A 27,722-nucleotide genomic window follows, 5' to 3' on the forward strand; every position below is an offset into this window, starting at 1 on the left:
TGATATTGTCATATTTTTCAATATAATTATCATTTTTCTTCATGACTTTCTAAATAGAGGTTAAAATTGTCACTCTTTTTCGTCCATAATCATCCATGACGAGCATGATGAGCTCAAGCTTGTACATGAGAAAGCAGATGATATAACTGAGCTTCATTACTCTTTATTCTTCAAACAAACAAGAAAAGGCGTCTCTGAAAGAATATATAAAGTGAGAAGATGGAGATGAGAGTGAGTGGATATGCATTTGCCTGTGATTTTCTTATAAAAGCCATATCGTTGTTGGAATTGGCATGATGAGAAGTGCAAGTAGCTTACCTTAAGTCTTGTCTCTTGAGACCATGCTGCAATGTGAAATATGCTTCACCTAGGTGCATGGATGGTCCTCTATCTCATAGGTCCCAAGTAAAAATTAAAAAATGAGCCTTTATTATATTGACGATATAATAACAATATATTAATATAATTTTATTTGGCCAATTATTCAAAAGAGTTTTCAATTAAAAGAAAAGAGAAGGCACGAACAAATCAAAACTAATGATATAATTTAAATGACAAAAAGAACCTTCATAAAAGGAATATATGTTTTACAATTTTATTTTTATTGTTAAGAAAAAAATTATTTATATAAACATACTATATAAAAAAAAATTGGACCCCAAAAATTTGAGACCCGAAGTATCAGCATATTGAGTATATGGTCAGATACAGGCATGCCGAGGTGTATTTAGCCGTTTGAGATTTGTGACTCAACTCAGATCACTTACATTGTTTCATGTTGAAATATTTTGTAGAAATTGCAAAAATAGAAATAAAATGAATTAGTATTATATTTTTTGATTAACTTATTTAAAAATCTAAATGGCTGATTTTTAAGGTAGATTCTTCGAAACTTTCATTAATCATTATATTTACCGACGGAGCATATCCGCCCAACGCTAATTGGGAATTATGACTACATTTTAGTGAGATATAATTAATTTTAGGGTACTGATTTGTAAATGCACAAATTTGTAGTCAATTTATAAATTACACATGAATTTGAATTTTGATATTGCCATGCATAAATTTGTAATTTATTAGTATGATTTTACCGCAAAACAAAAAATCCCCAGATCTTTAGTAAATTTTCGAAGATGGTGGTGTGTAAATTTTTATTTATTTGCATTGTTTTAGCTTGATATTTCAAATGGATTTAAATCTGAAGAATTTAATTTCGTGATAAAATCACAATAAGTTCATATGCAATTTATCAATTCATAAATTAACTAAAAGTTTGTGTATATACCAGTGAATATCCTTTCAAGTAGATTCCTTGATGATTAATCAATATTTTTTTTTTTTGAGAATTAAGTTTGTGTATTTACAAGTGAATATCCTTTCAAGTAGATTTCTTGATGATTAATCAATAATTTTTTTTTAGAATTACAAGTGGGCATCTAATATATAATCAAATCAATAATATGCATGTAGACAGAGCCTGTACATCACACAAAGGTGGAAAAATATTCGCACGCAGACAGAGCCTCTACACCACACAAAGGTGGAAAAATAACCGCATGCAAGCGGACCACTATCCACATAAAAGTGAGAACACTACCCACACAAAAGTGAAAAAATAACCGCATGCAAGCGGACCACTACCCACATAAAGGTGAGAACACTACCCACATAAAAGTGAAAAAATTATCCGCACGCAGACGAAATCGAACTCCAAGACCTCTTACAAAGAAGAATTTTTTGGTGGCTCAACTTTGCCACTTGAACTGGGCCTCAACGATAAATCAATATTTTTAAGAAAACAACTTTCGACATTTCATGGTGCATCAAATAAATTGGCATGTTTTCCCTAAAAAGCATAAAAAAGGGGAAAATATAAATTTATATAATATGCATATGTATGATATCCTTTAATTTTGAATGGAATTAGGTCAATTTTTTTAACCAGTTTTTTTATTAATACTATAATTTGATGACTAATTTGCCCCTATTACATATTTTTTGATGTGAGAAGATTTTATGATTCTATCCCATTTGTAAATTTAGAAAATAAACATTATCGTCACTTTTCCCGTCCTTAAAACATTGGCGTCAACAAATCATTCCTCAAAAATCTAAAATTTCAGTATTTTTACCATCACTAAAATTGGCATGTTTTCCCTAAAAAAACATAAAAAATAAAATAAAAATTGGCATGCCATTTTAATTTGATTTTTCTTCAGTTGAAACTTGAGAGCGATTTTTTGTTTGGAAGGTAAGAACAATGAAACTGCTGGTGTAAAAAGGCCATGATATTTTAGCCCATATGTGAGGCCCATTCAAAGGTACCTTCCTTAACCCACTCACCCACCGCTCTCTCTCACCACCCCCCATAAATTTCTCCCCTGCCTGCTTTGTCTTTCTAGGAAATCCCCTTTCATCTCACAATCTCTCTCAGATCACCATCGATGGCGTTGGAATGGGTAGTTCTCGGTTACGCCGCTGGCGCAGAAGCCATCATGCTCCTCTTCCTCACCCTCCCGGGCCTTGACCCGATACGAAAGGGCCTAATCACCGTGACCCGCAGTCTCCTCAAACCCTTCCTCTCCGTCGTTCCCTTCTGCCTCTTCCTGCTAATGGATATCTACTGGAAGTACGAGAACCGACCCACCTGTGAGTCAGATTCGTGCTCCCCAACGGAGCACCTCCGCCACCAGAAATCGATCATGAAATCGCAGCGCAACGCCCTCCTGATCGCGTCCGCCCTCATCTTCTACTGGCTGCTTTACTCCGTCACGGGGCTCGTTGTCAAGATGGATCAGCTCAATAAGCGGATCGAGAAGCTCAAGGCGCAGGATTGATTTGGAGATGAAGGAAATCGCGCATAGTTATTTTATATGTTGGTATTTTGAATATCTTTTTCGGGATATTTTAGTGCGTAATTGAGTTTTGTGCGTCGTAATTGTTAGGGTCTGTGTTTTTATTTGGCTGTTGCTGTATGCTACATTTATGTGTTTGATCTCAGTTGCACGTATAATTCCTAGTTAATATTAACGGCTTTAGATTTGATGTTTCCTGCTATCTTGTAATTGTTTTATCGTCATACTTAGGTTTGTCATCACTGTATTTTAGTTAATATTTGTCTCGTTGTTGGTTTGATCCGATAGAAACTAGGTTCTATGTTTTAGTGATGAGTGATGATTTTTTTTATAATTTTCTGTTATGAATTATTCCAGTTGGAAATGATTGGATGACGATATATGGTCATCGGTTAATATGTTATAGAACCAATTATGTTCTTGTTAGACTTTGTTTGTGTTTTTCTTTGGTGGCAATTTACTTAATTGATATTGCAATTTTGTAACTTCAGGCAGGCTTGCTTCATATTATATACTATGAGGCATAATAGCCTTATGTATTTCTGATGATTACTATGTATTTCTGTTTTGATTCAATGAAATTTTATGCATTGTAATTCACTAATTCTAGCAGTTGATGTAAATGTTTAAAAAATCGACTATAATTTGTGTTAGGTATAGTTATGTGCCACATTCATTAATTGTGCAAGACTTCTAATGGTAGGGTTTGGTGTAGTGATAGAGATTATTTCAGTTGCTGCTAACTAGAGACTAGCTTAGTTTGTATACAGACCGTTCTTTTGTTGACTAGTCACATTTATTGAATATTTTAATGAGGGCTATAGAATTGGCTCCTACCTTGCTAGGATCAGGTCAAGGATTTAAAGTCCTGTTGGTCTTAGTAAATGTGCTAAAGCAGATTAATGTAAACAAGCTTAGACATGAGGGTCCTAAACCTTAACCTTCTTGTTACATTGTCCACTGTACTACATTATGGTACTCATGATTGGGGAATATAAACCTGAAAACTGATGAGCTTGTCAGTTGTTTATGCATGTGGTTCTACCCTGAAAGTATGCCAGCAACTTATGTTACTCGTTATCTTTTGGTTCCATTGGCTCCTATATTCACTGAAGGGTAATAGTGAGCGGGAGTAATCAAGAAAAATGACGATTATAAGGTCATCAGATGCTAACGGTGATGGTTCCTGCATTGCGCTGTTCTCTTCATGCAATACTTTCCTTCTCGATGCTTTGCCCGGAAGCCGCTGTACAAATTTTAACTCTGAAGTGACAGGTAATGCTTCTCAAAGTATCCCCTTGTACTGTTTGGATCTCGTCCTGATATTCTCTTACACCATGATGATTGAAACAAGATGATCTGCTAATAACTTTTAAAGTTTTACATGTTCCAGTTTCATATTTTAGTAAATGGGTCCTTGAATCCTATGAATTGTAGCAAGTGTACTGAAAAAGTCACTCTGGAACAAGTTAGGTATTATTGTTTGATGCTCATAATATAGTTAAGTTGGTACTTATCATTATTGTGGTCATTGTTTTGCTGAAAATGCGTTGCTAGCAACTATTAAAGAAGTGTCGGCTTCTCTCTCCGATAACAAGTCAATACGAGCAACTAATTTCCTTGGATTGCATTGGCTTACTTTGAGGGCTGAAATGGTTGCTTCTTTTTATCGTTAGGATACCCGATGTCTGTAAAGTCTAACTTGTTAAGTTAGCTGGGCTTTGGAAATGTGGGTAATTAACCTTGAAATGTTTCCATTGTCCTCATATGGAGGATGTTTGATTTGCTCGTTTGTTTTGTTGAAGGGATCCTTGAGGATAGTAGATTTTGTCTGTCAGATGTGAAAAATCACCTTGTAGTTGTGGTGCTTATAGCTATGCTTACTCGAGCTTTAAGCTCGCTGCGTTATTTGCATGATCTGACACTATTAATTGCATGTCTTTTGGCAACAGTATCTTTTTTCTTCTTTAAATTATATTCTGATTTTAAGCATTTAGATTATGTTTTTTTGTGTTCAGGCGTAAATTGCGCAAGAGTTTGAAACCATGTATGAATGATCCTCTCCACTTTAGATTATTTGTCCCAATTTTGGTGCCCACTCCATGTCCCCATTTTAATTTTTTTATAGTTTTTAATTATATTTTAATTTCTTATATAGTTATATTTTAGTACAATGTTAAGATAATTAATTATGTTCACTGATCCAATTATGGATCATAATTGTTTTTATATTTATTTTTTAATTTTTGAATTAATAATTGATTCTTAGGATTAATTAATCCAAAGTTAGTATATAATTTTAAAATTTTATTTGTTGTTATAAATATTAATAAAGGGTAATTATAGTATTTTTATTTTCATAGTAGCATTAAGGGTGGGACAATAAAAATTGTGTAAGAGAGCATTCCATTGATCTCCACGAATTGGAAGCATCATGCGTGTTGCTAATGCATTGGTGGTGAAAGAAAAGTTGAGTAAATAGAGGATACATCAATCCTCTGTATCTGCGGCTTCGGAGTTGTTTCTGAATTGGTGCAGTGTGAGATTGAGGTTTTCATCGGAGAGAGACTGACGGCAGAGCTGGTGGATCTGCGGTGGATAAACAATACTCCCTCCGTCCACCAAAAGAATAGCACTTTTGGTGGGCACAAGTTCTAATAAAATCGATGGTGACTTTTATGTGGTGGAGAAATGGTTTCGCCATTTTTTGAAATAAGCGGTTAAGATTAAATTTAGGGTAGTTTTTTTGGTAAATAAAGAGTATTTGTAAGGATAAAAGATAAAAGAAAAGATGTGGGTCTATGTTCAAAAAAGAAAAATGTCATACTTTTGGTGGACACCTAAAATACAAAAATATCATACTTTTCGCGGTCGAGGGAGTATTAATTTAATTCTTTTTAAAAATTTAATCAAAAAGATATTGTTTTGATTAGAGTATTGCCATTGAACTTGCTATATCTCACTCCCTTCTTCAAATAATTTTCTATATTTTCTTTTTGAGACGTTTCCAAATAATTTTCTATCCATTTTGGGACATTATCTTACAACTAATAATATCTTATTATTCTTATTTTTCAATCTTACACCATTCTCAATACTAATTATAACACTTTTCAATTACTTTTAATACTAATTATATTTTTTCTCCACTTTCAATATACTTAACAATTTTTCTTTAAAATTCGTATCGTCCCCTACTAGAAAGTTATTTGGGGAACTGAGAAAGTATTTAATTTACGTAAAAATATAAAACATGGTGATGATGAATTTATAATGTGTTAAAGTTCATGTGTTTATCGCTATATTTTAAAGTTTGTCTAAAAGTAACATCCAAAATTTATGTACATAAACATCAATAATATTTTACTCTTTTCGTCTCACTTCAAATAACTCAATTTTTAATTTGTTGTCCCATTTTAAATGACCCAACTCAAATTTAGAAATAAAATTGAGCATTTATCACTACTTTTTGGGTTGTCCCACCACCGCACCTTTATTACATAGTATTTCTTAATTTACGTGTTCAATTTTTTTGAATCATTTGAAACGGGACGGATGGAATAATAAATAAGATGAAGCGAGATTTTTTTAATGGAATCAAAATAAAATTTAAAAATATATTTTGGTTAGATTGTGAATAGATTTATGAACCAAACTTATTACTATGCTATTTTTTTTTAAAGAATAAATTATTTTAAAGATCTCATGATGGTAGATTGAAATGCAAGATCTTTAGTATCAAGCATTAATTATATTATGTTAAGGGGCATTTACTTTGTATGTTGATAAGATTCATGATTGAATATTTTTATTCTAAAGAATCTCTAATCTAACCCTTTAAGAGGATAAGAAGCTTATAAATGATAGAAATAATCAAGGAACTTGGGATATTCCAAAATTTCAATCCTTCAAAGTAAATAAGAGATTAGCCTATCTTGTTATTTTTATCTATCAAGATTAAAGACTAATCCATCAAAGTAAATAAGGGATTAACCTTATTTTTTTATCTATCAAAATTCAAGACTAATCCTTCAAAGTAAACACCCATTTGTTATATCAATACACCCAAGCTATATTGACTTATTATTATTAAAGCATTTGTGTATTATTGATAAATACATCAATACTCGATCATTGCGAGTCGAGCATTCTTGGAAAATGCACTAATGGGTGACATATTTGATCATTGCAAGTCGAACATTAGAGCATTAGTGGTCGAGTATTAGTGCAAAAATACACAAATGCTCGCATAAGGGTAAAAAAGTCCTAAATGAGTATAATTTATACTGCCTATGCCCACGATAAGGGTGATGTAAATGGAGAAGCACGAGTTTTAAGAAAATATTGAGATATGTATATAAAGTGAAGAAATGGTTCCATTAAAGTTGATTTGTTAAAGTAATTAGTAAATAGTTTGTAAGATTCGTGTTTTAAAAATATTGTGTAAATAATATAAAAGTATAAAAATATACTCCATCCGTCCACAAAAAATAGTGCTAATAAGGGACAACACGAGTTTTAATAAAAATGGTTATTGTATTGTAAATGGAGAAAGGATCACACTTAAAAGTAATGTTTATAATGATAATTAATTGTATTGTGAGTGAATAATAGAGCCCACCATGTGATAGATAGTTTTCAAAAATAGAAATGGACTAATTTTTGTGGACATCCAAAATGACAAAAATTTACTATTTTTTGTGGACGAAGAGAGTATGTCATAAAATGAAAATACCACACATATTGTGAAAAACGAAAATGACAAACAGATCACATAATGTGGGTATCTTTTAGATTTTGTTTTTTAAAATAGGTATATATCATTTAATTTGCCGTCATATACTAGCTAATTAATTAATACTCCCTCTGTTCCCCAAATATCTTCCCGAGGAAGGATGACACAGGTTTTAATAAAAGTTAATTGTATATTTGATAATTAAGTGAAGAATGAGTACCACAAAAAGTGAAATTGTAAAAGTAATAATTAATGAAATTATTTCCAAAAATAAGTTAGGAAAATAAACGGACCAAAATAAAAAGAGAGAAAGATATTTGAGGGACAGAGGGAATACTAATTACCAGTAGTTTTTAAGTCATGAAGGACGATCGATCTGCATTTTGAATTCCTGGAGTTGAAACTGCATTATCTAATGTTTAGATGCACGATAAAACAAGTCCTGAATAAAAATATAGGTTTTTAATCAAAGTGTTTATAGAGGAAATCATATTATATATATATATATATATATATAGAGAGAGAGAGAGAGAAGGGTTCAACAGAGAAGCTAAATATTGTGGAGAACAGAGAATTCATAAAATAAAAACGAACAGATCTATAATTTTAATGAACAGATCAATGTACCGCATGAACAGCAATTTGCCCCAGGTTCGAATCCTGTTGGTGGCGAGTTTTTCTTTATTTTTACCAAATACGTTTGTTCGTTAGTTATGTTAATCTGTTCGTAAAATGAATCGATTTGTTCATAATGAATAAAAAGATAATTCTCTATTGAACTCAACCCTATACACGTATATATATATAGGGTGTGGTTCTAGAGAGAACTACATTATTTGTGAGAACGTGAGAACCATCAAATCTAATGCATTCACTGTAAAAATTAATGCATTCGCTGTTAAAATTAATGCACTCAAAAAAATAAAAAAAATTGCTCCCTTCAGGATTCGAACCCAGGATCTGCATTTATCCAACAAGATGATACATCCACCGTAGATCTTGATAATCGAATGGCTGAAAATGGTTCTCCGCTCTTTTTTTATTTATGGTTCTTTCTTGTATATATATATATATATATATATATATATATATATATATATATAATAATAAGAGCATTTCTTAAGATATAAAATAAGAATAATTTTCAGCCCTTAAATCATCAAGATCTACGGTTGATTCGTAATCCTGTTGGATGGATTTATGGTCCTGAGTTCGAATCCCAAAGGTAGCTGTTAGAGTATAGTTCTATATACTCTCAGTTTGTGTTGTCATTGCGTAGAACAAAAGATGTCTCTTCCGATGTTTCTCAAAGAGTCTCTTGTTGAGTGGCTACTGAAGTTGCTTGTTTCTGAAGACACTATTCCTTGCGGGTTTTTGGTCTCTTTATGGAAAGATATCTTCTGGATATTTTGTTGGATTGGGAATCCGTTTTGTTAGGGTCTCTTTGAACCCTAGGACTCGCCGCCTTATGGAAAACCTACATGGGCCCTGCGTTTATTTGGTCAGGCAGTTCATGGGCTCTCTACAACTTGGCAAGGGTTTTCATATTTAATGAGATATTGTCGATCGTAGGCGGCTGCTGCTTTCTTTGTTATTCTCATTATTTTGAGAGAGTATTTTCGTGCAGTAGGAGAGCATACAGTTCGTGTGTGAGTGTGCTGTTGATTCCTGCTAGTTTCCCGTGGAAGCGTGAGTTGGGTTTATGTTCGTTCATCTGTACTCCAGCTTGTTGGAGTGTTTATTGTTGTTGGTTTGAACGTGGATTGAGGTGCAATCACGTTCTGTGAGTAAGTTCTATCTTGCTCTTATTTTGTTCACGTAGGTGAAGGTTTGGGAAGAAATAGAGGCTAGGAAGATCGAGTCTAGCGTGTAAGTCCTTTGTATTTCTTATCTTAGTGAACTGTTGGAACTGGGCGTGGCCCCCCAGACGTAGGTGTGTTATCACCGAACTGGGTAATCATTGTTGGTGTCTTGTGTTCTTTACCTTTCGCTTGATTTTATTTGAGTATCGCTGCTTACGTTATTTGTGTGTGGCCGAGACAATTGATTGTTGGATAGGTACAATTTCAGTAGCAATTTTTTTTTTACAATTCATACTTTTATACAGCGAATTCATACGTGTTCTACATAAAATTCATACATTAAAAATTGCTCTTATTTCTTATTTTAAGATGTGCTCTCACGGTAGCCCACCCCTATATATGTATATATATATATATTGTTTTGCACATAAAAGAGGAAATAGTAATTAGTTCGCATGGTTTTCTTATATTTATATGATGGGATGAATCTCAAAGGACCTCAAACTGATTTTTATGATCCACGGTAAGCCTATTATGCAGTGCGTATGCATTGCCACATCTGTGATTATATACATATATTCATAAAATTGTGCAGAAATTTAAAAAACCTTAATAGAAGAAACCAAGACTTTTCCAGTATATATATATAGCCACTTCAAAGGCATTTGCCAGTGATCTAAAAAAATATATAGAGATATTCCAAAAATCAGAGTTTTGTGATATTTTGGATGCTTCAGTGTTGTGACATTTTGATCCCTACTAATGTAACTAAAGATTTTTGCACTATAGATTTCATAATATTGTGTTTATGCAGGCTGGTGGCTTTGTTATATATTTTAAGCAAATAATGTCTGTTGAACTTTTATGCATCAGCCACCTTTTTAATGAATTACATTGATTCTTCAGTCTTTATTAACTCTATCAAATCGAAGTTCCAAATTGAGTCAAAATAATTATGGTTTTGATTATGAAAATTAATTATCATTTTGGTTACAAGTATTTACTACGTATCGATCAAATAAATTAACGAACACCAACTAATTTTCTTGAGTATAACAATCACATTTATATACGTATGATATGTGTAACACATATGGAGTATACGTTAAATGTTATTCACGAAATGCAGCATAACCTAGTGATGTGAATTCTTGCAGCACCATATAGTATATAAAAAGAGTGATTAAGCTAAACTCATTTTAAAATAGGAACTACAAATCGTTACATTCATCGTAAAAATGAGTGGTTTTTAGTGGTAATTAAGTTTATATTATATTTGTTTAAATGATCATTCTCCACCCACTGCACCTTGGAATCAATTAATTAGTCAGGTTTTCAAAATTTAAAATTGGTAATATATCTTAATTTTAATCTTTAAAGTGTTGTCCATCTATGTAATGTCTTAGTTAACAAGTGAAATAGATTGAACTATTGCAAATTCAATTCATGATCGCCGACCACTACCATATTTTCCTTTCTTATATCTTTCAATATCAATATTCAGTTATATTTATATAGACTTTCAATGATGTTGCTATCTCTAATAAATTTTGTAACAACATTTCTTAATATTGCAAATAGTTTGGTTGGAAAACATCAGAAGGAAAAGTGTTGCGGTTGGGTGTTACTTATAATCCATATTGTATTTGTTGTGCCTAATAAGTAATAAGCAGCTACGGAACCTTTCCCACCAAGGTTTATTTGGTGGAGTAATTAAGCCCAAAATTAATCTAGGAGATTTGTTGTTAAAAGCGTTAACATTTGATCATCACTAATACCTTTTTACATTGAGGCAAAATGAGAAATACCCATTCCCGGATAGCAAAAATAAATAATACCAACACTTATAAAAATATATAAAAAATATTTACTTTTTAATTACCATTTTATCTTTTGGCGCGTAGACATGTATTAGGCCAATTTTAGGTAATACTCGCTTGCACACTTACATGACGCACAACCTAATGTTTAAGCGTGTATTAAAAATCATCCAGTTATCGTTGGAGGAAGCTCGAAGATTAATCATCGCAAACACTACGTTGAAATCGATACGCTGCTGCCATATACCCGTTTCATGCCATTGTTCGTGCGGTTTGCCTCACGATCGGAGAGCATAGCGGTGAAGCGTAGGAGAAGCGAAAGTGCCGCGTCAATTCAGATGAAAGAGAAAAGGCTGCTGCTGCAGTGGTCTGACGAAGGACGCAAGATTTGATTTCTTTGGAAGATTTTAGAGGGAAGGCTAGTTTCTAATCGGGCAAATGTTGGGGAAGGGTGAAAATCGAGTTTGGATCTGATTAAGGAGAAGCAGTTAATGTGATGGTTCGTCATTGGATCATTCGTTGAGTTTGTGTGGAAGATGGTGTTTTTGTGTGTGTGTGTGTAGGGCTGTAAACAAATCAAGCTGCTTGTGAACTATTCGGAGCTCGGCTGGAAAAAAGCTCGTTCAAGTTCGTTTAGAGAAGCTCGTAAAATAAACAAACCAAACTTGAGCTTAGTAGTATTCGACTCGTTAGCTCGTGAACATGTTCGCCAAGTGATTCAACTTGAAAAATATAAATTATTAGTAGACATAACTTATATTTATCCACTAAAATTAATAATGATTGTATTAAATCTCTAATTAATTTTATTTGTTATAAGAAAATAATTAATATATTTAATATTTTAAATAAAATAATTTATTTTTAAAATAAAATAATCAATATTTTGAATATAAATATAAATTTAGAAGATTCGTATAGGCTCGTGAGCCTCAAAGTATTCGGTAAGTAAAGTTCGGGATTCGATTTGATATTTAACAAACCAAACTTGAGCACACCACTATTCGGTTCGATTACACCCCTATGTGTGTGTGTGAATGGGGAAGATAAGATAGTAGGAAAGATGATGAGTAGTTTTTTTAGGGTAAATATATCTTTTTATACAAGATAATTTATATATATTTTTATAGTGGAGGATATAATTTGTTTTTGATATATAAAATTGGATATTTTTAACCCTTTTACATGTATGAGTAATGCACCATTTTTTCTGAACTCTATAGTTTGCTTCTTTCGCTTTCGGTAAATTGTAGTAGTAATCTTTTGAGTTTATATATTGTGGTGGTAATAAACGCAAGTATGCCTGGATATATAGACCACCTCATATGTAATGTGTTTTGATGAGCATGTCTCCATTTTTTTGTTTTTGTTTTTGTTTTTGAGAAGGGAGAAGCAACAATTTTATACTTGAATACGATTCTGCTAGTACATAGTGAATCTGATTCCGAGCTCTCTTACTAACGGAAATGAATTAAATCCCACCTTTTGGCCCTATTAAAATAAAATCTTAGTTTATTATTTGAAAAAAAAAAAAAACTTATTTGAGTTTCACACCAATTCATCTATATCCTTAACAGCTTGCATTTGATCTTTAATTTGTTCTAATGCAAAATGGATGTTCCCAGAGGGACACCAAGTGGTGCGATTACTTTCAAACATAGAAATTAAGAAATGCGTAATTAGTAGATAAAGTGCGTTGGTGAGAGAGAAATAAATTGAAATTTGTAATTTATAATTAAAGTTCAATAAACTAATTGTTAGAATCCAAAATTAGGATTTATTAATATTCTTTAATTATAATATAATAATCTAGAAGCATTTAGAATATATAATTATTTTTAATAATCCATAATTTTGAATTTTCAATCTATAATTAGGATTTAATAATTGATTAAATTAATTAAATTAGAAAAACATTAAAAGAAAAGAAGAAGAAAACGAGCATGCGTATGCACTCTCTTGCAGGCCATATTTGTAAATAATTGTTACAATAGTGATAATATATATAGAAAAATAATACTCCCCTCTATATATTTATACGAGGAGAGCACTTTTGAAATAACCATTTTGAAGAAGGAAATATAATATTTAGCCACTAATTGAAAAAAGTGTCAATATATAAAAATATCCACTTTTATATAGCAAAAATAAATTTTAGCCACTAGAATAAAAACATAAAATTTTAGCCACTTTTTATGCGAAAAGACTGAAATACCCCTTTATATAAATGGGTGAAAAGACTGAAATCTTAATCCCTATCTCTTCTCGTCTCTTCTCTTCTCGCTCTCTCTCCGCTCTCGCTCTCGCTCTCTCTTCTTTACCCGGTGCTGCCGCCGCCGCCTGCTGATTTTCCGACGAATGATCCGCTGATAGAAACTCAATCCAGAGGCGATGGATTCTGGAAAGGATGATGTGCTGCTTTGTGTTGCTGCGGTTTGTTGGATGCTTGTTTCTGAGGAGGATTATGCAGTCAGATGCTTCCTGGATTGTTTGCTGAACTCCGTGGAATTGAGCGAAATAGTTGTCAATTGTGGTCTTCACTGTCGATTTTGAGGTTAGGAGAATCGTGGAAGAGAATCCCCATTTAGTTTCAACCACTTTTCAAAACCCCCAAAACGCAACCGCCCCCCAAAATCGCCGCCGCGATGTCGTCGTCGCAGCAGATCGAGTCCCACCGCGAGAACGCCGAGGTGTACACCGGCAACGCCGGGTGCAAGCAGAAGTCGAAGGAGCTGCTGGAGACTAGTAACTTCTCGCAATTACTAGGAATAGGTAATCAAACTTATGGTTTGTTTATATAGGTAGATGTAAAAGATGTGTTGCTGATGAGAGTATTTAATTGATATTCAAACAGATTGAATGACATTAACTGTTGATTGTGAATGTGAGAATTTGAGTGTTTTTCCTTCCTCTAATTATGTATTTGGGGATTGTGTTGGTGGAAATGTTTGGACATCCAAGTTTCTTGCGTTGAATATCGAGATTATCATATTGGAGAGAATCAACACATATTGGAAGCTTTCTCATTATGTATATTGTTCAATGCACCGCCTTCGCTTGGTTCCGCTTCGATGAGAAGATCTCCGCCAGAAGCTATCACTTGTTGCCGGAACTGAGGATGATGAAGCCATTTCTCCGGTGATGCTAATTATGTCGAATTATGTAATTTTTTTAGTCTATAATTTTAGTTTGAGATTACTACTTATTTGATTTTTGGAGAGGTTGTGTGTGGTATACGAGGAATTAATTGAGAAAGATCATTGCTGCTTGTGTTGTTTGTGGATTGATGCTTTGTTATCTGTACAATTTTTTAGTTTTATTTTTTTGTGAATAATAATTCTCATTTGCTTATGTTTTAAATATCTGATTTCTCTCTCTTTAAGTTTTGAAATAGATTTTAATATCTCTCTCTCATCTGGTGATTCTTTTAGGATTAGAAGTTCATTTTTCAATACTTAGAGAAATATAAAATTGATTAATGTTCTTGAATTCACGACCACATATATGAATTCACAACTTAATATTCTTGAATTTACGACCACATCTATAAATTCACAACTTAATATTCTTGTCTTCACAACCAGATCTATTAATTCACAACTAAAACTTGAATTCACAATTAAAATAAATTCTTGTTTTAGTTGTGAATTCAAACTTTAAAAACTCAAATTCACAACTACTTGAATTCACAACCAAAATAAATTCTAGTTGTGAATTAAATTCAGGTTGTGAATTCGACTGATTGTGAATTCACAACCAACATAAATCTGGTTGTGAATTAAATTTTGGTTGTGAATTCACAACCAAAAAATTCTAGTTGTGAATTAATTTTTGGTTGTGAATTCGACTGGTTGTGAATTAAATTTTGGCTGTGAATTCGACTAGTTGTGAATTCACAAACAAAAAATTCTGGTTGAGAATTCGATTGGTTGTGAATTGCGAGATTTTTTAAAGGGGTGATGTAAAGTGGTCATTTTTTTAATTTTTAATGTGGAAGGGTATTTTGGTAACAGTGGCCATTTTTTTATGTTTTTATTTTAGTGGACAATTTTTAAGTTTACTATTTCAAAGTGGCCATTTTAAAAATCCACTCTTGAAAAAATATATAATCTAAGTATATGACACTAGCATGGTCATAAGTACCATTCGTGCAACAATAAGAGAGTATATGACACTAATGATACTAATATGGCCATAAATATCATTCTTGCAGCACACTAAATGGAGAATCTAAACCATAAATGGATAATCAAAATCCTAAATGATAATCTAAACTCTACGGGGAAGTATTTAAAATGGTCATATAACTGTACTCATTTAAATAATATCAGCACACAAATATATGACACTAATGACACTAATATGACCATATGTATCATTCGTGCAGCACTGAATATATGGCACTAATAGTGTCATGTGTGTCTAACCCGCACTTAAACCCGAATTCGACCCAAATCTGGTCTGCCCTAATTAAGGACAGAACAATCCTAAAACGTAAAAAATGATCAAATTTTGCGTTTTTCTAATTAGTGGTCAAATATTATATTTTCTTTTTTAAAATGACCATGCGTATATTATTTCTATTTATATCATCATAAAAAAGAACATTCGATTTACGTTATAGAATGGAGAAAGACAGTAATTGTCATACAACATTCATTGAAAGCATGCTAAATACTTATTTGCAATTTGGCATAATAACATACGAAATATACCTAAAGATTTTTTATTTGAAGTAAAATATAAATATACCTAAAGATAAGTTCATATGAAAAAGAATTGAATGCATATACTGAGTATAGCATCTACACAATAATTTCTTGCGAAAAATTGAGGTGAGAAATTACGGTAAGATGCATATTCCATATGTATACATCATATAAAACTGTTAAAAGTATCAATGCCGTTTCATCCCAATAGCCTTCGCTATTAATTTCCTTTTACCTGTATACAATTCCTTCTAATTCCAATTCAAATATAAAATTACAAAAGGAAATAAAATATAATGAAGTTGGTAAATATAAGATACCAAGTAAATACAAGGAAGGATTTTCTTCAATTAATTATTTTTGGGGGCAGTGAGGATGCCCCAATAATCAATATGGGGGATCATCGTATTTTACTGTTTCCAATTGGGTTTTAATACTAACAACGCAAAATCCCAGCTCACAAATCTCTCATTCTCTCTCTTTCCGTTACATTTGTATCCTCTCTCTCTCTCTCTCTCTCAATCTGACAAAAACCAGAGTGTAAGTTTTCATACATGAAGAAGAGCGCAGACAACATGAATCTCCCTTGACTTACTTCCTCAAAATCCCCGAAAAATCTGACAAAAAAATTCGGGGGTTTGTATTTGCCGAGTTCTTGAAAATGGGCGTTTTGAATTTCCACCACCTTTTCCTGGTGGTGGTCCTCCTCCCCTTGGCGACGCCGGACATCGCTTCCGATAGAGCCGCTCTACTAGCCCTCCGCAGCGCCGTGGGCGGCCGCGTCCTCTTGTGGAACCTCTCGAGCGCCAGCCCCTGCTCGTGGGCCGGCGTCATCTGCTCGCCAGATAACTCCTCCGTTGTGGAGCTCCGCCTCCCCGGAATGGGGCTCTCCGGCCAGCTGCCGCCCAACACCATCTCCAATCTCACCAATCTGCAAACGCTCAGCCTCCGTTTCAACTCCCTCTCCGGCCCGCTCCCGGCGAACATGTTTTCCTCTCTCAATTCTCTGCGCAATATCTATATGCAGAACAACTTGTTCATCGGCGGAGTTCCCGATTCTCTCTTCTCCGTGAAATCGCTCGTGCGCCTCAATCTGGCGCATAATAATTTCTCCGGCCCAATTTCGGCGTCCTTCAACAAGTTGACCCGTTTGGGAACGCTGTATTTGCAGAACAACCATTTCTCCGGCTCTCTTCCCGACTTAAACTTGCCCGCTTTAATACAATTCGATGTTTCCAATAACAATCTCACGGGCCCCATTCCCAGCGGCCTCGCTGGAAAACCCAAATCCTCATTCGCCGGGAACTCTCTCTGCGGCCCCCCGCTCGATTCCTGCGCCGTCGACAAACCCAAGAAAAAGCTCTCCGCCGGCGCCATTGCCGGCATCGTAATCGGCTCCGTCATCGGCTTCTTTTTGATTTTATTGCTGATTTTGTATTTGTATAGAATGGTAAGTGGAAAAGGGGCGGATCGTAAAGGGAAAGAAGTCGAAATCCAGGAGGCGGAGATTGGCGGGTGGAGAAAGGGGAGGGATAAGGGATTAGTCTTCTTCGGAAACACAGGGTGGGATTTTGATGTGGAGGAATTGCTGAGGGCCTCTGCGGAGGTTTTGGGGAAGGGCACGTTTGGGACGGCGTACAAGGCGGTGCTGGAGACGGGTCTGGCGGTGGCGGTGAAGAGGCTGAGAGACGTGAAGATGGGGGAGAAGGAGTTGACGGAGAAGATGGAAGAGATTGGGAGAATGGATCATCCCAATCTCGTCCCCCTCAGGGCTTATTACTACAATCGGGAAGAGAAGCTCCTCGTCTACGATTTCTTGCCCATGGGGAGCCTGTCTGCTCTCTTACATGGTCATGCTCATACACTCTTACTACATGAATCTGTTTCCTTAATTTGGTGAGTTTTTATATAAAAAAGTGTAAATGGAATGAATTGTAGGCAACAAGGAAGGTGGGAGGGCGGCGTTGAATTGGGAAACTCGGGTAGCAATCGCGCTGGGCGCTGCGCAAGGGATCTCGCACATTCACTCGCAGGGCTCATCCACCTCTCACGGCAACATCAAGTCATCCAACATCCTCCTCACAAACTCATACGAGGCCCGCGTCTCCGACTTCGGGCTTGCTCAGCTTGGCAGTAGCGCCACTCCGAGCCACCGGGTGGCTGGGTACCGCGCGCCGGAGGTGATTGATCCTCACAAAGTGTCGCACAAGGCAGATGTTTACAGCTTCGGAGTGTTGGTGTTGGAGTTGGTGACGGGGAAGGCGCCGAACGAGGACGGCGTTGATCTGCCTCGGTGGGTGCAGTCGGTGCTCAAACAGGACTGGACGTCCAAAGTGTTCGACGTGCAGCTGCTTAGGTATGGGAATGTGGAGGAGGAAATGGTTCAGCTGCTGCAGCTTGGGCTTGACTGCACCGCTCCCTATCCGGATAACCGTCCCTCCATGCCCGACATCACGGCCAAGATGCACCTGCTCAATACGCACCATCCCACTCATATTGCTCACCACGAGTAAAACTCTGCTCCACTCATATATGCAAACTTCCATTCTTTCTTTCTTTATTTATGAATTCTTCACATTTTTTTTCCTTTCCTTTTCACCTATTGCTGCTTCTTATAGTCTATATACATACGTCTCTCCTGATTGCCTTGTAACCTACAGTATTTGATTTCTTCTGGGATTCAGAATCGTGAGTTTATTTATATCTAATTCACAAACTTTTAATTTTTGTATTTCATGTCGTAACATATTACACATTGTGCAGAGGAGATACTCTATTTTAATAGCAAAAACACTATTAAGGTTTAACCAAAAAAAAAAGTTCCAACTTAATTTCATTTTTTTTTGTTTGCTTTTATACAGATATGAATACTCGAATTTTCATTCGGTTCAATGGAGTCCGTCAATTTTGGCTTGAGTTCTTAAACTTTTATCGTGAAGCATTAATCATTCATTAAGTGTTAATTAATCAGTAATTATCTATCAATTATGAGTGAGTAAAGGGTTGATTATGGTTTCAATTAAAATGAACTAACTTTCAATTAGAATTTATGAATTCTCAATTATAGTTTAATAATCCCTAATCAAAATTATGAATGGCAATTAGAATTTAAATAGAGCGGAGGAAGAGTGTCTGTCTGTATGAGTTTGCAGAGAAATCCACAAATAAATAATAAAAAGTGATTTAATAGAATTTCTAATTTTGTCAAATAAAAATTCGCACACTTGTATGTGTCTCCAGTTGTGAGAAAAAATGTTTGTTATATACGTCTTTGTATTTCTCGTCAGTGTTGGAAATACATTAAACTCTATCATATCTTAAGATTAGAACCTGTCAAATTATTCTTGTTGAGTTGGTGGATAATTTAACATTACAGATTCTTTCTTCCATACCAAGATTTTCATTTCTCAAGTTCTATATGTTCATATACTCTTTCTCTCTCATTAATGGTTTTGGTTAATCTTTATGATGGTACCATCTAACAAGACAATGGCTGTACCATGTGATTATGCTGTTCTGCTTGGCTCTATAAAAAATTAAGCAACTGCCATTCTTCTACTTCTAGTCACCGAACCTATCTATAATTAAGCAACCACCTTATCTCTCCCATTCACCAAAATCGAACCCGAAATTCACCTTATATCTCCAATCTCCAATTCGCTCCCAAAAGAGATCGAACCCGGGTCACTTCACTTAAGTGAGGATCCGGTGGCCAGTGGGCTAAGCCCCCTGGTTGAACCTATCTATAATTTCTATCTATAAGATTAATGCAACTCTTCTATTATTCTATTTATAATATCGTTTTCCCACTAATTATTTTTCCATAACTTGAAAATTAAAATACTTAAAATCCGAGCATTACAAAACTTAACATACATCAACATTAACATTTTAGAATGTAGATAAAATTCTTCGAACAACCTACAATCAACGTTAAAAAAATTGTAACTTAATCATGAAAATGATGCTTTTCAATTAGTATAATATTTTCCAATAAAAATAAGCTTTTTAATTTTTATGTACAATTTTTTGAAGAATTTCTTACTAAATCCTAAACATAATGTTTTTTCAATTATAATAAGTTAATTTTCTAAATTTGTTTACAAGATTTCAGATGGATTTCTATATAAATTCGTATAAACTTAAAAACTGAGGTATTAAATCTAGAGGGGAATTGTTTTTAGCTTTGTTTAGATGAAGGAAAAGGAGTATTTATTCGACTCTCTTTTACAAAAGAGAAATCAACAGCTTTAAATTTTGACAATGAAATAATGGTCATCTTTATATGTTTTTGGGCACGTACATAATTTCCGAGCGAGCATCATGTCCAGCTTTCACAAAAAGTTTACCAATGATAACATTGCTTCTGGCGAAATCACGATATACAAATAGGGGGATATTGGCACCAGTTCGGATCCCCTGTCCCCAATTAGTGGTGCCAAGGGCCAACCGGAACCGGCGGTTCGACCCTGAACCGGCCCGGTGGTCAACGGTTCCAGCCCGGAACCGTTGATCACCGGGCCGGTTCAGGGTCGAACCTCCAAACGTTAAGGGCCGGTTTAGGTTCACATATATTTCGACCCTGAACCGCCGGTTCCAGCCGAATTTTTAATTTTTTTTAAATCAAATTCATATCCTACATTTTTCAATGTGTGATTCAACTTAACTAATAAATATATAACTTATATTCATGTAATATATAACTTATAAATGTATAACTTATAACTTATAATATAAGGTCTAGGGATCAAACCCCATTGCTCCCCCTCTCCCAAATGTCAAAAAAAAAACTTATAAATATATAACTTATATAATAACTTATAATTATATGTTGTATTTTTTAAATTTTGCGTATATATATACTTAACTTTAATAATTTTGAAATTACTCAACTTAAAAATCTTAAATAATATCTACAAATTTTGAAATTTTAATAATTTTTGAAATTTTTGAATAATTTTAAGGGTTAATTGCCGGAAAAACCATATACTTTTTTTATTTTTGGTTATTTCCCATGACAAAAAAAGTCTGAACAGAAATCCATAAATTGAAAACTTAATTGTAATTTTCCCCCGCGTCCATTTTTTCCCCAAATTGAATCCGAGGTGGCAATCGGATTTCCAGCGTGTCATCGCCGGAAATTGGAGTTTTGCGATGATAGTGAAGCTTTTTTGAGTCCCTTCACCTCGACCTCCGGCGCCAGCAAACCAGTCAACGGTCGCCTTGCCCGAGCGTCGTGACTCCACCCCGAGTCCCCGACGCCGGCGGCGATTGGCAGTTGGCACGACAATCAGTTTTGAGAGAACTGATTTAGATCCCAGCTCCCACTTTCGCCGCCCTCATCTCGCCTCCAACCTCCGCCCTCTCGCCTCGCCGCTTCCACACGCCGCCTCCGCCCTCCCCTTTCCTCTTCCAGTTCGCTCGTCTCTATTCTCATTAATTAGGGCTCATTGCTTGACAAAGCAGGGAGAGGGAGACAGAACCAGATCCTGGCTCCCACTTCCGCCGCCCTCGTCTCACCTCCAACCTCTGCCCTCTCGCCTCGCCGCCTTCGCCCTCCCCTTTCCTCTTCCAGTTTGCCTCCAACCTCTGCCCACCGCAGTTTGCCTCCAACCTCGCCTCCAACCTCTTCCTGCCGCCTTCGCCTCTTTCAGAAATTTGGGTTTCAGGCGGCGGCGATGTGGCTGCCTAGTCATCAGGCGATGTGGCTGCCTAGTCATCAATTTATTTTGACAGATGGAATGAATTATGTCACGTTGGATCGGAGCTCCATCGGAGATCGCCGGAAAATGAACGCGGGGGAAAATTACAATTAAGTTTTCAATTCATGGATTTCTGTTCAGACTTTTTTTGTCATGGGAAATAACCAAAAATCGAAAAAGTATATGGTTTTTCCGGCAATTAACCCTAATTTTAATAATTTTAATAATATACTCCCTCCGTCCCGTTATTAACGGCACGTTTCTTTTCGGCACGAGTATTAAGGAGAGTGTTATTAAGAGAAAAGTTGTAGGGACCACATGTTTAATGTTATTGTTAATTAATGTTAAATATAGTTAATAAAATAACTCTCTTCTTCATCAACACCGGCGAGGTCGCCGGCGGTGGCGGCGCCGCCGCCTTCCCTTCACCTCGTCTGTCCTCCTCATCTTCGTCCAACAAATGTGTTTCCCCCAAATTCAAGAAATCCAAGAAATTCTGCAACTAAAGCCACCAGTTTCAGATCTCAACTCAAGCCTGTATTATCGGATCTGGCCAAGGCAGAGAAGCCACCACCGACCCTCCCCTTTACAGAACTCCGGCGACAACAGAGGGAAGGCGGTGGAAGAGAGGGAAGGAAGAAAGGCGAGAGATGGGTTGTCAAACACAAAATCCAAAAAAATGCACGAAAATTACACCCAAAGATAGGTTTTCAAACTCTACAATTACAAACCCATCTCCAATAAAATTCACGAAATCAATACATAAATAGAATCAATACATAACTTGGTGAAATTCACGAAATCAATAATAAGAATAAGAATCAGATCTGGAGCAGGCGGCGGAGGTGTGGAGGCGCGACGATGGAGCCGCTCAGATCTGGCGCCGCACTGGTGCTAGGGTTTCACTCGGTGACGAAGGAGGCGGCGGCGGCGTCACACTCAGACCACCGCCGGGCCGCTGATATGGTTTCCTCAGAGGGGTGGAGGCGCGACGATGGAGCCGCTCAGATCTCGGAGCCGGCGGCGGATGGAGCAAGCGCAGAGGTATGGATGCGGTGGAGGGTGGTGGCGGCGCTAGGCGGTGGAGGGTGGAGGCCGCGCTAGGGTTTAAGAGATGGTGGTGGAGGGATGAAGAAGAGGGTAGAGAGGGCAGGAGAAGGTGGCGGGTGGATGCGAAGTCGTCGCGCCGTCGCCGTGGAGGAGGAGGAGAGACGAAGTCGCCGAGGAAAGGAGGAGAGGAGGAGAGACGACGAGTGAGAGTAATTGGGAGAGAGAGAGTGTTAAGAGTGGGAGTATTTTTTTAAAGTGTTTAATTAGACTTTTAATTAGGATTTTAATTAACATTAATCAATCCCTTATTTTTTCCAAAATAGGAAACGTGCCATCAATAACGGGACAAGCCCAAAAAGGAAAACGTGCCATTATTAACGGGACGGAGGGAGTAATACTTAACTTTAATAATTTTGAAAATTTTCAACACTTGTAAAGTAAAAATTTTTGAAATTTCATCACAAATCATTTAATTTCATAAAAAAGATTACAAAAAAAAATTAAAAAAAGGAAAAGCCCGTGAACCATCGGTTTTCGGCCCGGCCCGGAACCGCCGGTTCAGGGTCTGAAAACCGGCCCTTCAAATTTTAGGCGGGCCGGTTCAGGTTCATGAAATTTTTGAACCTGAACCGCCGGTTCGGGCCCGGAACCGGCGGTTCCTGAACCGGTGGCAACCCTATCCCCAATTCGTGTACCACTCCATGTCCCAAAATCAATACTACGTCGTTTTGTATATAATATTTTCGCCCACTTTTAATTTTCAAAATCTATAGATAATCAGCTCAGTTTGAGCTGCATATCATCTTTCTCTTTCCTATACGTACCAAATCAAACTCATATCTTTTCATTTAAAAAAAATTCTGTCTCCACAAAATCGTCGAGAGAATTTCATCTTCTACATGGGATTTACTTCAATTTTTCTTCATCCAAAATCAGTCTTCGTTTTGCTTCAATTTTATCTTCATCTTCACAAACTTTTCTCTGCTATTATTCTTCCAACAAGAAGTGTGGGGGACATATTCACTCTTCCCCACAGTAAATTGACTCTTATGGCAGAATAAAGCACTGAAAATTGATTATGGAAGTTTGCGAAGAAGAAGAACAAACGATGGACCAAAGAGATTGATGATGAATATCCATAGCCAAATCATGTGATGCGGATGAAATCCCTATTTTTTGATGGAGATACAAATTTTCCAAAGAAATCGGATATGAATTCAAATTAAAGGAAAGAGAAAGATAAAGATTCACGTTGGTGAAGAAAAGAGAAAGATGAAGATCACGGGCTGTGCTTAACTGATGAGTTGGATTATTATTTGATTATCAGCATATTTTGTTTAATGAAAAAGCGGCGCACTTATTATGGGCAAAACGACATAGTATTTGGTTTGGGACACGGAGTGGGACAGGGTAGTGGGGACAGGGGAACGGATCTGTATTGGCACATAAATCAAGAAGCCTCAATGCCAATCGTGCTCCGAACAATTTGGACTTCTTAATAAAAATAAAATTTCGTAATACTCTCCCCGTCCCACGAAACATAATCAAGTTTCTTTTTTGGTTTGTCACACGAAGTTTGACCTGTTTCTAAAAATGACAAAAAATTTATTCTTTATTCATCTTTTCACTTTTTTACCAACCACACTTAACACACAAAATAACAATTTCTTAATTCTCGTGGTGAAAAGAACTGGGTCATGCTTCATGAGATGAAGGAAGTAACATTATTTTATTTTTATTTGATACTAATATTATAGTACAATATAAAATAAAATGTCAACTTTCACTGATGAACTACCTTTGTTTTCTAGTGATTTTTAGTTTAGATTTGCTTTCCAATTAAGTTTAACTTTGGAGTTAGGAGTAACGTTTCGTTTGGAGTGGGATCGTTATTCTAATGCTAGTCTTTTGGTTTATTATTGATTTTTACGTGCGTTCACGTCTTTGAAAGCTTTAACAAGATTTTGAGAGGATTTCGCTAGCTGTTGTAAGGGTTTTATGTTTCAGTGGAATTTTAAAATATGAGATAGTAAGAATAAAATATATAAAGTGTGACGGTGAATTCGGCAAATCAACTAAGTCATCAGCTAGTTATGCTTTTAATTATGAGGATGTAATGATGTGGAATTCAGACTTTAACTTTTAAATATTGTAAAATCCGATCCGATATAAATTAATTTTAGTTATATCTTGATCTAGTAAAAAGAAAAAAACTAAGTCATCAGCTAACTTTAGTAAGCTGACAAAGTTGTTTAAGTAAATAAGCTAAACTGTTAAGATTAGAGGTCATGAGGCCGCGTGGCATGACCTACGTAGGTCTATATGCTGCACGCAACTGCATGACCTGACCTTTTGGAACGCGGTTGGAGGATGCGACCGATTAGGGGTGTGCATTCGGTTATATGGTTCGGTTTTTGCTAAAACCAAATCAAACCATATTTTAATTCGGTTTAGAAAAAAAAATCGAATCAAACCGAATTAACCGAATAAACCGAACCGAATTAACCGAAATTTTCATAGTTAAAACCGAACCGAATCGAAAAACCGAATTAATCCAAAAAAAACCGAAAAAACTGAAATTTTGAAAGAAAAAAAAACAAACTATTAAATTAAAAAATATTTGAAGTTAGATATTATAAAATTATAATTAAAATATTATATATATATATTATATTATATATATAAAAAACCGAATTAATAAAAAAACCGAAATTTTGAAAAAAAAATAAAAAAATTCGAAAAAAATAAAAAAATAAACTATTAAATTAAAAAAATATTTGAAGTTAGATATTATAAAATTATAATTAAAATATTATATATATATATTATAAATATAATTCGGTTTTTCGGTTTTGTTCGGTTTTAAAAAATCCGAACCGAACCGAATCGAAAAACCGAAATTTTATGAAAAAATAAACCGAACCGAACCGAAAAACCGAAAAAACTGAACCATATTTTAAAATTTCGGTTTGGATCGGTTCGGTTATTCGGTTTCGAATTTTTTGCTCACCCCTACGACCGATGTGGCCGTATATTGGCTTGATTTTTTACGAATTCTGATGATCCCCTAATTCAAGTTCGATTTGAATTCTTCAGTATCTTACATTCAAACCTATAAATACCTCCTGAAAGTTTCAAGTCAGGTGTGCCTAGCCTTTATTTTCTGAATTTTTTCGTTGCTGAGCTTAAGAGACGAAGGGAGGAGAAGATACGTGGAGTCTAGGAGGAGATAATGAGATTATGTGATTTTTTCTATATATTTCCTATACAGGGGCGCGCTCCAGTGAGACCCCCTATTTTTCGTGTAACATAAGAACAATGAATAAGACATATAATACTAATGAACCTAACGAACAAGATGTATATAATGATGAAAAATAAAATTTTAAAAAATTGGTAATAAATAAGACATATGTACTGATAACACTCATGTTTCCATGATTTTTAATGTTCTTATGATGTTAATTTTATAGGAAATTGAGTGTTTGATGATTGTTTTGTGCTTAAATTGCTTTATCTTGTGAAATATGTTACTTGCTCGTACTTTGATGAATTTTACAGAAATATAGAGTTCGAATTTGGACTGTTGGTCTTAATGAAAGTTGTAGTTCGTCTCGATACGAATTCGTAGGCGCAAACGGTTTGCAAATCCGAGTTCGGACGAGAAAGATATGGCTGAAACAAGAAAGTCGCACGCAGCGGTGAATAGTGTCCGACGGGAATTTCTGAATTTTCGGGATTTTCGGATTTTATCAGTATTTTCGAGTTCTACACTGTATTTATCTTCTGTGCTTATATATAAGTCATTTCCCTTACCTATTAGGCATATCTCTTTACCTCTTTTCTCCATCTTTTCAGTTTTAGACTTAAAATTTTATTGTTTTCATAGATTAGCATTATTTTCCTACAAGATTCAAGCTGTCATTCAACATTCTTCCGGGTTTTATCTATTTTATTTATTTCAATTGTTTTCTTTTATTTATGCTTTTAATTTATTTTATGATGTCCAGCTAATTTTTTATCTGATTCTAGTTGAATTCATGTGATTAATTTATTAATATCTTTTGCCTTCCAGTTTATGATTCATAATTCCTGGTGCTTGATTTCTTGTGGATTATCTGACCAATAATTTGCATGTGTAGCTATTCGGTTTGAGACCTAACGAAGATAACTGCTTAGCGGATTCAGGAATGTATGATATAATTTTAATCTTGAAACCTAGCGGAGATAGGTGGATCATAGGGGGCTATTCTTAGTAGCTATTGGGAGTTAGTAGATTTTCTTGAGACCTAGCGGAGATAGAGAATTTACTAATCTACGATCGTTGCTGTTCTAGCGAGAGTAATTGCTTAATTAAGCGATCTCTCATCATAACTGGATTAAACTGGTAATTAGGATTAATAGGTTGATTATGTGAATTTGATTAATGAATTTATATCCCTAGGATCAGTCGTTTTATTTATCTGATTTTATTTGTTTTCTCTTGAGTTTAGTTTTTATTTTCCTTCATATTTTTGGTTGCCTGAATATTGCTATAGGAATTATTAGGATTACTTAGAGTAATTTCGTTTATCAGTCCCTGTGGATACGATACTCGGTTACCAATTTTTGATACAATTGCATCGTGTTAGCTGAAGTATTTGTTGCTAAGAAATTAGTGACCATATACTGATGAACAAGGCAGTATATACTAATGAACAATGCAGTATATACTGATGAATAACAAAATTTAAAATATTCTGCTCCATCCAGGATTCGAACCCTGCGAAAAAAATTCACCCTCCAGTACAATATCAACCATAGAATTGATAAAATAAACGCATCAGATCGTGCCCTAGATTTCACTAAAATTAGGGGTCTCATTGGAGTGGTCCCCTTCCTATATATATATATATATATATATATATATATATATATATATATATATATAGGAGCGCGCTCCAGTGAGACCCCATAATTTTCGTGAAACACTAGGACAATGAATAAGACATATAATACTAATGAACAAAACGTATATCTAATGAACAAGATGTATATACTGATGAA

General features: G+C 35.1%; 2 protein-coding genes and 1 long non-coding RNA gene across 3 annotated transcripts; all 3 read left to right on the forward strand.

Moving 5' to 3' along the window:
• Nucleotides 1–2,245: 2,245 nt before the first annotated feature.
• LOC131021939 (uncharacterized) lies at nt 2,246–3,052 on the forward strand. Its single transcript, XM_057951281.1, has one exon. It carries the CDS (start codon nt 2,448–2,450, stop codon nt 2,838–2,840), a length of 393 nt encoding a protein of 130 aa, XP_057807264.1. The 5' UTR covers nt 2,246–2,447; the 3' UTR covers nt 2,841–3,052.
• A 10,387-nt stretch (nt 3,053–13,439) lies between these two features.
• LOC131021956 (uncharacterized) lies at nt 13,440–14,575 on the forward strand. Its single transcript, XR_009101106.1, has 2 exons — nt 13,440–13,987; nt 14,177–14,575. It is a non-coding gene; the product is annotated as an uncharacterized LOC131021956 (long non-coding RNA).
• A 1,728-nt stretch (nt 14,576–16,303) lies between these two features.
• On the forward strand, nt 16,304–18,649 carry LOC131021910 (probable inactive receptor kinase At1g48480). The gene is made up of 2 exons (XM_057951248.1): nt 16,304–17,774; nt 17,863–18,649. Exons 1-2 carry the CDS (start codon nt 16,586–16,588, stop codon nt 18,435–18,437), a joined length of 1,764 nt encoding a protein of 587 aa, XP_057807231.1. The 5' UTR covers nt 16,304–16,585; the 3' UTR covers nt 18,438–18,649.
• Nucleotides 18,650–27,722: the final 9,073 nt, after the last annotated feature.

Source organism: Salvia miltiorrhiza, chromosome 4, assembly GCF_028751815.1.
Source record: "Salvia miltiorrhiza cultivar Shanhuang (shh) chromosome 4, IMPLAD_Smil_shh, whole genome shotgun sequence".
In the NCBI taxonomy this organism is placed as follows: Eukaryota; Viridiplantae; Streptophyta; class Magnoliopsida; order Lamiales; family Lamiaceae; genus Salvia; species Salvia miltiorrhiza.